The sequence below is a fragment of the Alosa alosa genome, chromosome 16 (genome assembly GCF_017589495.1).
Source record: "Alosa alosa isolate M-15738 ecotype Scorff River chromosome 16, AALO_Geno_1.1, whole genome shotgun sequence".
NCBI lineage: Eukaryota > Metazoa > Chordata > Actinopteri > Clupeiformes > Clupeidae > Alosa > Alosa alosa.
Genome location: NC_063204.1, coordinates 19,576,718 through 19,590,965, shown reverse-complemented (window position 1 = coordinate 19,590,965; position 14,248 = coordinate 19,576,718). Strand labels below are relative to the sequence as shown.

Sequence of the window (14,248 nt, the reverse complement as noted above, 5' to 3'; positions counted from 1 at the left end):
ATGATTTAATTCTCACAGAGTGACACAAATACATAAAATAGACAGTCCCTCTTTATTCATTTCAATTGAAATGTAGCTGAACTAATGCTGTTATACTGCAATTTGTGTTGATCAATCTTTCAAAAGTACATGTACATTCAAAACATAAAAATCACAGTTAAACCAAAACCTGTGTGGGCCTATATATCATCAGTACCATTCACAGTGTGTTGTAGCCAGCGGTCCTTATGTTGTGGACGGCCAAAACCCTCGTCATAGTTGCCTTTCCTCCTGAATAACTGCTGGTAGTGAAATACGCAGTAAAACTCTCCAGAAAGGGGTGCATAGTTGCCAATGCTAAGATAAAAGATAAACAAATGTGCAGTTTATAAAAATGTTATTACATTGAAGTTGTAATACTGCCAACAAATTGTTTGAAGCACTTGATACACAGCCATGTGAATTTTAGTGATTTGCATCATTACACCAGTGCTGACTGCGTTATCATCTTCAATCATTAACTGTCATTAACACAAAAATTAGCACATGTAATCAAAACAGTGCTGGTAAATTGCGTAGGATTTGAGGATCTCAGAGCTTTGGCAACATTCCGTGGTGTAAATATTTAAACAATTTTCAGACAAACCGATTACACAAAAATCTCTCCTTCTTCTCTGAATCTCAGGGTCATTTGATGGGAATTTGTTGTGCAAAAACATGTGGCTCATTTTCAGGGAAACATCATTGCAGTTTATGGTGCTTGTATGGGTGATTCGACACACATGCATATCCTGTGGCTTTCAGACCATGACATTTGCTCACCTCAGCTTCTTTTTGCAGTGTTTGCAACAGAAACAGTTCTTGTGAAATATGAACTTGTCTGTCACTGTCCTCTCCATGGGGTAGACAGGCTTAAGACACACAGTGCACAAGTCCTGTGCGGCGGGTTGAAACTGTAGTGACAGTGTTTCTTTGTTAAGCGTTGTGGTGACAAAGAAGCTGATTGCACCATGTATGCAAATAGGGATGTAACAATATGAAAATTTAACCTCATGGTTATAGTGACCAAAATTACCACGGTTTTCGGTATTATCGCGATATTGTTAAACGTGTGTTCAATATGTTCAGAAAGGACTAATAGGCTGAAATAGTTTAAAAAAGTGTGACAGCATTTACTATTACAAAATATAGGCAAAACCTTATCAAAAGTGCAACATTTAACCAGGGACGCTGGAACTCATTTTCATCTGGGGGTGCTCATAGAGGGGGTGCTGTGGGTGGGTAAAAAATTAGATTCTTTTATTCTGGTACATTTTAAGGTGGCCTATTGCTACTGGAGCATATTTTCATTCACATTCATACAGTAGGCCTACATCCTGACTGCACAAACAAACCTGGCTGAGCTGAGCATTCTTACAGTAATTCATAGCATAACGTTACAGTGACATTGTGTGTTGTCCCGTTAGCTTTTTCCTTGGTCATGTATAATTGGCTTTGTGCCACAATTAAATCTATCAAGTAGATAACAGAATCAGTAGGGTACCAGTTTTGTTTCATTGCACCAGGCCTACTGTATGTCAAAAGCAGGCTTGGATGAAGCTGGGAAGGATTAAACACACGGTTTCCACACCGTGGTAATCATCCGTGATAATCATGATATTTGAAATGAAAACGTTAATTGTTATCGTCAACATTTTTTCTGCGGTTTACCATTATACCGGTAATCGTTACATCCCTATATGCAAATATGAGTCTTTCTTTAGTACAGTGTTTCTACCGTATACTTATAACAGGCTGCCACAATAGAGGCTTTATTAACTTAAATGTGTCCTGTAATTTCCTTCTCAAAGCAAACATTACCAGTATAATTAATCTAATATTCAACACCAGCTTTTTTGAAAGTCTATTGCCCATTCCTATAATAAATAATTTGTATGAAGAGAGTCAACAGATACAAATAACATCATGTTTTTCACAATCATTTTTATTATTTGAGAAAAAATACACAAGCCAAAATCTGAAGGAGAGATGAAAAACGAAACGATGAAATATGAAATGGTATAAATGTAAAAAAAGACATACTGAACAAATGCAATCATTACACTAGAGTGTTTGTATAAGTCTGGAGACAGCGTACTGTAACAAAACTCCACTGTCTTGTGAGTGTTCCTCCCTTAAAATCTCAGTAATAATGTAATAACAGCTTTACAATGGAGCTTTTTACAATGGAGGCCTATCCTCTCTGAAGGTTGGTAAGTTTACTTTGGGGTATTTCACAACCTCTGATCTTGCCAAGCTGGTAACTGTCTGGCAGCTGGATGTCGTGTTACTCTCTGGCTTAGTGGTCACCACTGTGGAGGTCTTTGCGGAGCAATATTTGTTTCCGAAGAAGTCTGTTTTCTCGTAATCTTCTTTAATTGTTTTCTTCCCAGTGACTCTTTCTCCCTTGGGCAATGTTTGTACCCGAGCACATTGACTTGATGTAGATTAAAAGGGTTGTCCATGAGACTAAGAGACTTAGTAATGTATGGGCATTCATTCTTTTTACCCATGATGCTCTCTTCTGCTCTGCCACTATTGACGACCAGATCCTTTGTAGACTGGAATCTCTCTGATTTTGCACTATGCTGTTGCGGACTATTTGTTGGCGACTGAGTGGGACTAGAAGGGTCAGACTCCCTCCTCACACCGGACTGTATTGAGATAAAAAGGGAGAGGATGGCGAACCAGCTCTGTGTTTGGCGGCTGGGATCTCAAGTTTTGGTGTCTGTCTCACCTCAGTCGTGCCAGGAGAGCTGGAGATTTGGTTCACGTGAGCTGCTTGCTTCTTTTGCCTGAGGGCCTTTTGGGATTTACTGGAGCCAATGCTGATTGTACGGATGTTGCTGCAGGACTGAGAGACCGGGGCCGACACCATAGATTCCTTGAACAAGCCAGACAGCCCAGCAATGTCTGACTCTGACTTCAACGTGGATACTGAGAGGAGAGCTTTTCTTATAGCTTCTTCTATATCCATAAGTTTCGCCAGGGTTTGCTCTTTCAAATTCAAAATCTCAGCGCTTGCTTTCTCAAGGTCACCAAATGCCAGCTCCATGGAAGAAATCTCTGGTCCTTTAGTTGGAGATTTACATTTTGCCGCAGTCTTTGCCTGTTTTGGTTTTAGTTTCTTCGGTGTTATTCTAACCCAGTCCGGAACATTCTCAAAGATTCTCCTCATTGCCTTCACATCAACTTGATTAGTGTCTTCCTCAATCTCTTCAACCTTCGATAGGAGGATTTTTAGCTCCTCTTGTTTGCGCAGGTTATCGAAAATCTCCATTGCTGTCGTCACATTCCCTCGCATGATCTCATCCCTGTGAACTGACAGCCTCTGAATTCTTTCTTCCTCACTTTCTTTCTTCACTTTCTTTTCCCTCATTACTACTTTACATTCTTCAGATTTCTGTCCATCATTTGTAGCTGGATAAGATTCAACACAGCATGCTGAAATAGTGCTGTTGCATTGCTGTGGTGTAGACAACTGTGTTGGATCAACAATGTTGTCTTTGGCCATTTTCATCCGTTTTGGCTTGACAGGTTTGGTTTTGTTCACATTTTGATCAGATGGACCAAATGTGTGCAGCTCTGCTTGAAATCCTGACACAAACTCATTGATGACTTGTGAAGCAGCAGAAGAACCCTGTAATCCCTTATGAGAACTATTGGCTGTCTGTGTTTCTTGTTGGGAAACAGTCTCTTCCTCTGGGTTATTGCTGATGACATTAACTTCTTTTCTTTTCTCAAGGTCTGCCTGTTTTACAACTTCATCCCTCTCCAAACTGTCAGATGTCTTTATTTCAGTAGTGTCACATGGAAGGGTCTGTGGTGTTCCTGTGCTTTCATGGTGTGCAGTATCCCTGCCATCTGGGCATTTCATCATACCCTTGCAAAGGGCGTCTTTGTAAGACATTGGTCCTGACTGAGGTGGTCCTGACTGAGGTGACTGAGGTGGTCCTGACTGAGGTAGGAGCTTTTTCTCAGTTTCAAGTTCTTTAAGAGTTTCTGGCACTTCTTTTCTTTCCTCATGCTGTCCAATACTTTGTGACGACAATAACATGCTTTCTTTATCAGCAGCGGGTTTTGCTTTCAGGTGATCCGGCTTAGGAGGAATTGCCGGCTTTGGGCCTGGATTCTTCTTACCCTTTCGCTTGGACTTTTTTGAAGTAGCAGTATTTTGTCCTTTGTCGTTTATGCACTCAGGTGGTTCCATTTTACACTGAGTTGAATGGGCGACTGCTGCAGAAGCTTCATTAGATGCGATGATAGCCACCTGTTCATCGACTGGGGCTGACGCAGTGGGAATTGCGTTGCTGTCATCAGATGAGGTCACTAACTCATCACTTTTTTTAACTGCACTCTCTGTGTTCACTGTCTTTTTTCTTTGCTCATATGACTTTCCAGCTTTCTTGTAAATCATTGCAGCTCTGAAATCACCTTGGGTAACATTTAAACTGGACTGGCCCAAGGACTTGAGTGCTGCCTTGATGTTGCCTTTTACGATTTCCTCTTTTTCCTCCTCATGTGGGAGCTCACTTGCACTGCTCTGTAAGAAACTGATAGTTTCCTGAAGATGGCCTTTCTTAATCACCATCACATTACTGTCCTCTGTAGTCTCACACGTCTCCCATTGACCTTCAGTTTGGTGTTCCAAAGACTTTGATTCCTGTGGCATCCCTTTCTTCTCTACAGTGATACCCACCATTTCAGAATCTGATGAAGATGTATGTTTGTCTTGAACTGGGATGCTAGTTTGGCTAACTGGAATGCTGTTGTCTAACTGCTGTGACTCAGAAGGCAAGATACCTTCCTGGTCAATGAAACTGTCCCTGTCTGTGATGTGAGTCTTTTCTTGTTTTACTCTTGCCTCTTGTTTCTCTTGAATGCTATGCTGAAGTGTTTTTGCCTCCATTGTGGCTTGTTGAAGACTTAAAATGGCTGCCTGAAGATTGCTAAGGTCATCCTCTACTGCCTCCACCATCAACTCTGCTTGCAGGATTTTACCTTCATCCTGGATTTCATCTTGTGTAGTAGGTCTACTTGCTTTGATAACTGATGAGTCCTGCAAAGAAACATCAGGTATTTTCACACATTGCATTGAGTAACTGTCTTCATCTGTAGTTTTCTTGTTTGTGGTTTCATCTGGTGGAGATGTTATTGTAGTGTTTGATACTGAATTGTTTCCTTTGTGGAATGTCCTGGTCTTTGGGTTGGGCACATCACCTTGACAGGAGAAAATATTTTTGATGTTCTTCACATTGCCTGAAATGCTCTCTGTGGCATTGTCCTCCATTATGGGACTCTTTGCTTCCTCAGCGGAGTTCAGTTCCTCTTCAGATGGTGTTTTCTGGAGGCTCTTAAGGTATTCCAAATCTCCTTTCTCAATGCACTTTCTGAACAGTTCCACGTTCCCACGCTCACTTTCCTCAACTTTGCGTGGGCCAGGTCCCATTTTGTCCTGGGCATTTGCCAGGAGGCTTTTAATGGTTCCTTTAACATCTCCTTTAACTTCTTCATCAGCCTCCTCAAGGCTGCTTATCTCCATTTGTTCCTCTGTGGTTTCCTGCAGTGGAAAAAATCCCTTAATTTCTAGTTCCTCATGACTGAAGAGTGAGTAAACAGAGACTTGAGTGCCTTCGTGGGAAGCCTCTTGGATAATAACGCCCTTTTTCAATGAGTTATCTATGTTGAGAAGATCCTCAATAACTTGAACCAAATTGACTGTTCTGTATTCTCTGTCTTGGTGTGCTGTAAATGGGAGCTGGTGGATGGGCACATCTATATTCTTAATCTCCACATTTCCCTGTTCGTCTTCCTTGATAAAGTTTACACATGCCGTGAGGTTTGCCCTGGGTAAAATCTGAAGTAGAATATTCTTTATGTTACCAGTAATGATCTCCTCTGTCTGAATTTGTGGACAGTGCCCAGTGGTAAAGTTGTATGTGGCTTTTTTAGCAGTGCCAGGCTCAAAAGATTCAACTATGATGCCATTCGAATGAATGACACTAAAGTTGTAAAGAGATTTTAGCCTTTCATTCATACTCACATCTGTTATATCTACTCCATCTCGACAGTTAATTTTGTGAAATGGTGTGGATTCAAATAGGTGGGCCCTGTCCTTTACATTTGCCTTTTGTATTTCCTCTTGAGCACTGATATTCTCCAGAGTGGCCAAGCTATTCTGCAAAGAGATGTCTCCACTTTGTCTTTTCCCTCCCTCTTTGAGATATGTGTTTTCTAAGTATTTTCCAAAAACAAATCCAGTGTTTTCTTTGCCCATAACACGGGAGACTGTTTGACCAGATGATTTTCTCTCAAAGACATCTTTAACTTTTGAGATGCCCATGTACACATCAGTACCATCTTGCTGTGCATCTGCAGAACTGTCAGCAACGTGGTCAGTAATTTGTTTTTCCATTACTGTTTTTGTCTTATTAAAATCCTTTTGATTGTTTGAGGTAAAAACTTTCATTTGTTTTTTAACTGCTCCTTTTTCATCTTGTGAGACAACTACTTTCATTGTTGAGGCATTCTCAAGGCTATCCATGTGTTTGGGGATTTTCTGAGACTCAAACATCATTCGTGTGGAGCGAACATCAGCCATTTTTTCTTCCTCAACATTGCTATCTGTTTGATCTCTTGAAATTATTTCTGAGGCCAACAGAGGATGTGACTGTGATTGGTTCAGAGGACATTCCACTGGGGACAAGGTTGTTCCAGAACTCATAGGTCTTGCCATAGATTGCACAACTCTAGGGGGGGCCCTTTTCTGCTCTTCCCAGGTGACCCACCCCTCTCCCTCTAAGTGTGTTTTTGAGTCATTGGGGTCCCCTACATTCTCGAAAGCACAGTTCTCAAATATCCAGCGCCTTGACAGAACCTCTCCCTGGTATCCAGTGTCCTCAGCTGTGCTCTCAGACCTCAAGACATCAGCAAGCTCCTCGTCCACCACCCCATCCAAGCTCTTTAGCTCAGGGCAAGTGTGCTTGAGGAGACGCTTGAGCTCGCATTTCTGACGCTGCTGGTATAATGCGGAAAATGCCTCTTTGGAAGGAGGGGTGGGTGAGAGGCATGGGCGCATAGGGTTTTGGGTCATGTTTGCACTGTGAGCCTGAGGTCTTTTGGCAGCAAACTGTAAAGGATCGTCTGTCAGGTGTGTCTCTGAAAGGTCACTTTTAGAAGCTTGGGAATCTTCTGTCATCTTGAAGGGAAAATTTCAAAGTAAACACTTGTTATGTTTGTTTTTTTCTAAGTGACATCTGTGAAATTCTTGGTGGACGTGCAGTGCTTCATACCTGAGAAACCACATGCTTCATGCTGTAAGTAGTAGGTTAGCCAAACCAAGCCAAACCAGCCTATTAGTAATTGTATGTTGCTTGAATGTCTCTCTGTGTCTGGCTTAAAGCAAAGTTGTCCAAATCTGTCCAAGGAGAGTTTTTGATTTGACGCATCAAATCTGTCACTCAGCTTCAGCCAAATATCCACTTGTGTGTCACCCAGAGACAATAGGTCATGGATATAATCATAAAGCTTTACCAAGTGTGCAAAAAATAATGGCTATTTCTCATTTTCCACCTTTTGTCATTGTCATGACAAAAATAACATGTTTTCAAATTATTTGGAGATGCACATGGAAACGATTTTTGTAACACTTTATTTTAGGGTTCCAGTGTAATAATGTACAGTGTAACAACCTATGTAACAATATGTAATATCACATACTTATGTTACGCTGTAATGTTAGGGTGTCAAGAGTCCCAAACTTTACCCCATAGTCATTTGCTTTCCTTCCCCAAAGAGAGAGGCCACTTTGGCAAAGCATTGTAACAAGCACTTCTTATTACATATGTATTAATGATCTGTAGGTACACACAAATACATTATGTATGGACAAAATAAGTATGTGATATCATATTGTTGCATAGGTTGTTACACACTGTACTTCATTAAAGTACATTAATTTGGGGGTCAGTCATGGCCTACTGGTTAGGGCTCCGGACTTGTAACCGGAGGGTTGCCGGGTTCGAACCCCGACCAGTAGAAACGGCTGAAGTGCCCTTGAGCAAGGCACCTAACCCCTCACTGCTCCCCGAGCGCCGCTGTTGTAGCAGGCAGCTCACTGCGCCGGGATTAGTGTGTGCTTCACCTCACTGTGTGTTCACTATGTGTTTTACTAATTCACGGATTGGGATAAATGCAGAGACCAAATTTCAGATGACAGGATCAAAAGAGTATATATAATACTATACTTGTTATGTAGATACACTGGAACAAGGACCCCTTAAAATAAAGTGTTACCATGATATTTAACATTAATTATGGAAAAAAACTGTAGGCATGAATTTGACTTGGAGCCATGTCTATTCTTCTTTCTCTGTTTAACCTCAAGCCATGATATGGATCCTGCCGTAAACGTTTGGAGAGTCTCTGGATTAAAGTGTTAAACTAATAACATAACAGAATTCCTCTTCGGTAGTAAGCCATGTGTAATGGAAGCCAGCTGGTTCAGAGCTATGCAGTGCGCAAACCTCCATCTTTGTTGCCTAAAGTGAACTGTCCTTCTCATTACACATATACACATGCTGTAATGACATTATATTATTGGTATCCACAAAGAAAGGCTTATTTGCATGCTTAGTACTTCCATGCTTTCTTGAGAAAGACCTATGTATTACATTTTAATAAAAACTCACAAAACCTGCAGTTTAGTTCATTTGTTTAGTTCATTATACAGTGTCCCGCTCATAATTTGTCTTACCTTAATTCCTTTAGGTCTCTTTCCAGATGGGCTGAATGAATCCATTCCCTGGAAAAAAAATTGAGGTGTTATGCTGTTGTGTGCTGCACATACTGCCAACATCATTATGCCTGCCAAATCTGATAAACTGTGCAATCAGCTAGAGAGAGATGTGTTGCACATTTCCTGTTAGCATCTGAATCCCAATCTTGTCCTTATTTTCTGCAAATCTTTATTAATTGTACTGCCGACAGGGCTGCTTTCAAAATTCAAAATTGTTGCCTGCTTTTCACAGCAACTGAAATTTTGACCAGGGGTGCCCAGACATTTGCATGCTTCTCTACAAAATGAGGGTATATGGTTGGTTGGTATATGCTTATCTTCAAGGCCAATGAATATGCTTTACATTCAAAATGTTAAGTCTGTCAGGGACCTTGCTTTACCCACTATACACTGTCTAGCATATGGCTATGTTCTCATATCTGTGCACAATTGTTTGTCAACCAACTTGATTTCCTGAGGTTTCCACAGCTGCCGCTTTTGACTGAAAGAGTGCAGATATGGCTTTGACAGAAATGGATGATTTCTCCCATCCAAAGTCGGCAAGAGATCTCCTCTTCTCTTCTGCAATCAGGCATAAAACACAGGGATGAACAAGAGCAGACAGAAAACTACAGACCGTCACCCCTCTATCTTACAATGTTAAAGAAAGTGAAAACAAATTGAAACCAGCATCCATATCCAGCTGAATGGAGGATTGGAGCATTGGTGACCCCCTACCTGGTAAATCTCACCAATTATATGAGAGTAGAACACACATACACTCATGGATACAGACATACTGTACCTACAAGTAGCAATACATTACTTGTTCAAACCACATATGTGCCTGTCGACAGAGACATTACAGGCTGATCCAAATTCATGCTTCATGTTATTGCTCTGAATAAAGTAGTGTATAGTGATCCAAATGTCAGTGGAAGATGACATACAGTAGTGAATGGTAAGCATTAGGTCAATGTTGCTTATAGGGTTTTGCTATCTTAACCTTTAACCTACTCAGCGACAGGGTATCCTTAACTATCTATCTCTCTGCAAGTGTTGTGTGTATTATATCAGGCGCTACAACAGCTGCATCCTTCACTACCAGCTAGAATATTCAAAGGACACATTAGAAGTGTCTCAATAATGCTATTTCTGTCCACTTGGTGCAAGGTAATATAAATACAGCACAATGTTGCCAAACTCTTGATGGCATTGAATACTAACAAGCAGAACACACAGAGATGCCAGGCAGTGTAACTCATGTTTTGTGACTGTGCAACAATGACTAAGCAACTCTGTAATTGTTCTGTAGATTTACATGGAGGACTTCCTTTTAATCGTGTTTACACAGTAGATGCAAGTTATGAACAGAGCAGTCCCATGATAGAGTATTGGGTTGGGCTCATATTTATACCCTTGTGACTCAAATTCCATGGAGGATTTACTGATTATAAACCTATGGTGTGTTCGGAAGTAAATCATATTTTGACATAATGTACAACTGACTATGTTTGTATTATATTGTATTATATTATATTACTGTATACTGTGACAAAATACTGATTATTTTTTTCATATAAAGTGATTAGCTTGTTGTCATTCTTATAGTAAAGTACTATGATTGCTAAAAAACAAAAACAATCTCACCGAGCCAAGTGATCACCCAGTACATAGGACCATCTCAGGTCCAGATCTCTGTAGGGAGCTCTTACGCATGCTAATTAAACCGTGGAACAGCATCCGCCATGCTATCACTTTCAAAGTTCAGATGTGCTCCCACACTTTATGACTGTGACCCTAATAATCATTAATGTTTGCTCAATTGTAAAAACCAAACAGTCACTCACCAGAGCAAAGAGAAGCCTGCTAACCGTTCCTGCACATGGTTGAACTCAACTGGATACTGTTGCTATCATTGGCAATCCCCTGTCCTGTTCCCGCACAGCAGTGTGGGGATGCTAAATGTGTCTTCTCTCTCTGTCTCCCTCACTCTTTCACTCTCTCTCTCTCTCTCTCTCTCTCTCTCTCTCTCTCTCTCTCTGTGTCACTAGGCCTCCGATTGCCCTCTTTCAGGCAACAGCTGACCCTGTCATCCCAGCCACCTTCAAGGGACGGCTATACCAAATGGCTATTTTCAGACGAGGCCTGTGGCTTTTTCTATTCTGGCACTAGGCTGAGTCAATCACTAGTGGTGGTGGAGGTTATTGTGTAGCCTAATCGTGGTGGCCCCGATATTATATGTCCCACCCCCCTGTCTACTGTGGGTCAATGTGATTTAGTGCTATGCTTAACTGTGGTAGGTTTATGATACAGTATTATGAACTTACTAGTTGTGAATGTATGCTTTCATTTTGACAGAACATTTTACCCTTAGAAAAAGGTTTAATTTAGCAATCCTCTATTTTAGGAACTTTAAATGTTGAGCAAACCCTGTTTTGTTCCCAAAAAGTTCTCTGTGTGTAAATACCCAAATGTTCTTTAAACAACATGAGAGCTCTAGAGAGATGGTTTCCTGGTAAATAAAGTTTTACAGTCAACAGAACAGTCAACCAAAAGTGCTGTAAGAAGTCGTCATCTTGGGCCTTTTGACCGTTTAAGGGTTGTGCTATTGGGATAAAGCAAGGCCCCTTCACTCTAACTGAAGGAAAAGATACACTAGCATCTCATTTCTCTCTGGTTGAGGGCCAGTACTTACTATCATCTGATGTTTGTGAAGTCCTGTCAAGGTATACGCCAGACACAGTCTGGCGTCTTTCTGGACGGCTCCTTCTCACAACCTTTAAGGAAAAAAATGTCTTTATAAAAATCTACATAGAATTATACCTAAGACATGAAGAATGATATCCCAATGTTTTGTGTCAAAGTAAATATACTTAAATAGCACTGTAATACATAATTAATGAGCACATGTGCTGTAGTCTGATTGCACACTCTTTCTGATTATTGGTATGCTTTTCATGGCATACCAAAGGAACGCAAAGGCACACAATAATATACAATACAGGAATCATTCAAGTGTCATGAAAACTAATCGATTCACCTACAAACAGTCTGACACCCGAACCTCACCTTTGGGGTTGCCTCCTCTGCCTGACTCATGAGTGGAGGGGGATCATGGGAATTGTTCTTCTTCACTTCATTTACTTTCTCAACCACTTCCTCAGCCTCAGCCTTAACCTGTGCGTCCCTGCTCACCCGCAGGCTGTTGAGGGGGGACTTGCCCCCGTGCTTCAGCTCTCTCGGGGTCATGACCTTAGATTCAAAGAGGGCCTTGAGCGCACTGGTGCCCCCCGGTGCCCCCGTGCCACGAGGCAGGCTCTCCATGGACTTGGCACGGGAGAGAGGCTGTGGCTGCCTCTCACTCAGGGACCTGGAGCGCTCCCTCACAATGCTGTTCCGCACCTTGGCAACAGGGGACTCCACTTCGGGGTCCACCGTTGGCTCAGGGACAGGAGCAGGGGCAAGCACAGGAGGCACAAATGCTGGAGTGTTCTTTATACAAACAAAATATTGATCATTTCAGTTAATTAAATATACATATATTTTAAAATAATATGCTTTAAATAATATATTTAAAATATATTATACAGTATATATATTTTTTGCATAAATGTAGCATCTTATCACTGAAAAAACTCACCTCTTGTTTTTCATGTTCTGATATAGGTGCCTTTCCTTTAGAAGTGAACCGATATCTATCCAATCCAATCATAAATTAAGCACAGAGATCAGACAGTACCAATAGTTGTATTTGATAATAGTACAGGTGCATGCATGGAGAACTGAGTCCAATATCCAATAAAGTGTGTTTGTGTGTGTGTGTGTGTGTGTGTTTTATCTCTGCATCTGTGTGTACAGTATGTACAGTATGTGAGAAGAGGAATTGACTCACTCTGCCACCAGCTCAGAGACAGACTTCTTTCTGTCCCGGAGTCCCACCTCAGTCACTGACAGTGTCCTCTCGGTGTGAACACTCCTCAGGGACTGTGTCCTCCTCAGAATACTCTTCACTTCCATCCCTCAGTCACACACACACACACACACACACACACACACACACACACACACACACACACACACACACACCAACACACCCAACACATTAGAAGACAACACACACACACACACACACACACACACACACACACACACACACACACCCAACACATTAGAAGACAAAACACACATACTGTATAAGATCCAGGGTAGTGGAACAGACAGTCAGACAGTGCGTGAGAACTTGAGAGCAAATACAACCACATTTACTAGTTAAAGTTTAGATGTATAGCTTTTTTTTATAGATATAAAGCTGTATAGATATATAGATATAAAGCTCCAACAGTCAGCAAGAATTGTTATATGCATTACGCTGCAACAGTAAAAACACAGAATATGGTCATTTGTCAGATGATCTTTATCTGACAAAATGATATCAATGTAGTGGAAAATGTATCTGGCTACCAAAGCTGATATTAATACATGTAAAAGTTCTGTATTTTCATTTATCTTAAGTCAATTACCAATACATATTGAAAATGAATGAGAGTATTACCTTTACATTCAAGCTGTCCTCCGTAAGTATGCTTCCGTGTGCTTTTTCTAGCTGCATCACAAGACACTCACACACTGTGAAACTTCCATGTGCAAAGTCCTTTAGCTTTATTGGTCTCTACAGAAACTGCAAAAGACATTCATGCCCTTTATCACAATTTAATAATTTTACTTTAGTACTGTATGTATTCTACTTCAGAATGATATGACTTACAAAACCAATTTGTATACATTGATTTTCTACATATAAATGATTGAAATTGAGCTACAGTTACCAATATTAAGACATTGATTAGATACAATCTGCATTATTAAGCAATTAAGCATCTCAATGTCATAAAGAAACATGATAAGACGGTCATCTTTAATATTGCTTTAAGTAGACAATTTGTACTGGTTCTTCAGAAAACTCAGTATAGCACACAGTTATTTCATCATATATACTGAACCAACAGCCAAAAACGACTGCAATGTAGGGTATGTCTAGTTTTGAGAATGAAACTGAATGAATGATACATTTTCAAAACTGTCTTTGTCTGATTTTTCTATGACCCCTGTCATTTTAGTGCATTCAGCATGCTACTGTATTCACATTCTTTTTTAACTTGAGGTTAAGCCTAAGTGGATTTCTCCCCCTCATTCTCTGATGGTTGGCCCCAGTGTTTTAGTAGGGTCCGGGGTTCATGTCACTTTGGCCCCCCATGTCAGTGTGGACTCCCTGGACACATTTAACCTCACGGGGGGTGACGGGACCACAGCTGGGGTGTCGGGGTTACTAGGGTTGGAGCTGGACGTTACGTGAACTGAACACAGAAGCAGTGAGAAGTGTCTGACATGACACACCCACAGACAAGTGGTGGGGGAGGGGTCTGTTGCGTCTGCAACAGACATGAACAACAC

General features: G+C 41.0%; 1 protein-coding gene across 4 annotated transcripts; it reads right to left on the bottom strand.

The window, feature by feature from the left end:
* Window positions 1-33: 33 nt before the first annotated feature.
* LOC125309404 (xin actin-binding repeat-containing protein 1) lies at window positions 34-13,415 on the bottom strand. 4 transcript variants are annotated; one of them, XM_048266318.1, is made up of 9 exons: window positions 13,350-13,415; window positions 12,690-12,816; window positions 12,438-12,492; window positions 11,867-12,289; window positions 11,493-11,574; window positions 9,261-9,376; window positions 8,774-8,821; window positions 802-932; window positions 34-336 (listed from the first exon to the last, which is right to left on the bottom strand). In XM_048266318.1, the coding sequence occupies exons 2-9, from the start codon at window positions 12,812-12,814 to the stop codon at window positions 180-182; spliced, it is 1,137 nt and encodes a 378-aa protein (XP_048122275.1). In that variant the 5' UTR covers window positions 12,815-12,816; window positions 13,350-13,415; the 3' UTR covers window positions 34-179. The 4 variants fall into 4 exon arrangements, with proteins under 4 accessions (XP_048122275.1, XP_048122277.1, XP_048122273.1 ...); XM_048266320.1 differs by lacking the exon at window positions 802-932; XM_048266316.1 differs by lacking the exons at window positions 34-336; window positions 802-932 and adding an exon at window positions 1,943-7,216.
* Window positions 13,416-14,248: the final 833 nt, after the last annotated feature.

What these genes read in the sequence shown, in the direction of transcription:
- LOC125309404 (XM_048266316.1), bottom strand. Translation starts at nt 12,814, where the DNA reads ATGGAAGTGAAGAGTATTCTGAGGAGGACACAGTCCCTGAGGAGTGTT. An exon ending in CAGAGGAGGCAACCCCAAAG is followed by an intron (nt 11,575 to 11,866) that starts GTGAGGTTCGGG and finishes TTTTCCTTAAAG; the next exon opens with GTTGTGAGAAGGAGCCGTCC. An exon ending in TGGAAACCTCAGGAAATCAA is followed by an intron (nt 8,822 to 9,260) that starts GTTGGTTGACAA and finishes TTTTTTTTCCAG; the next exon opens with GGAATGGATTCATTCAGCCC.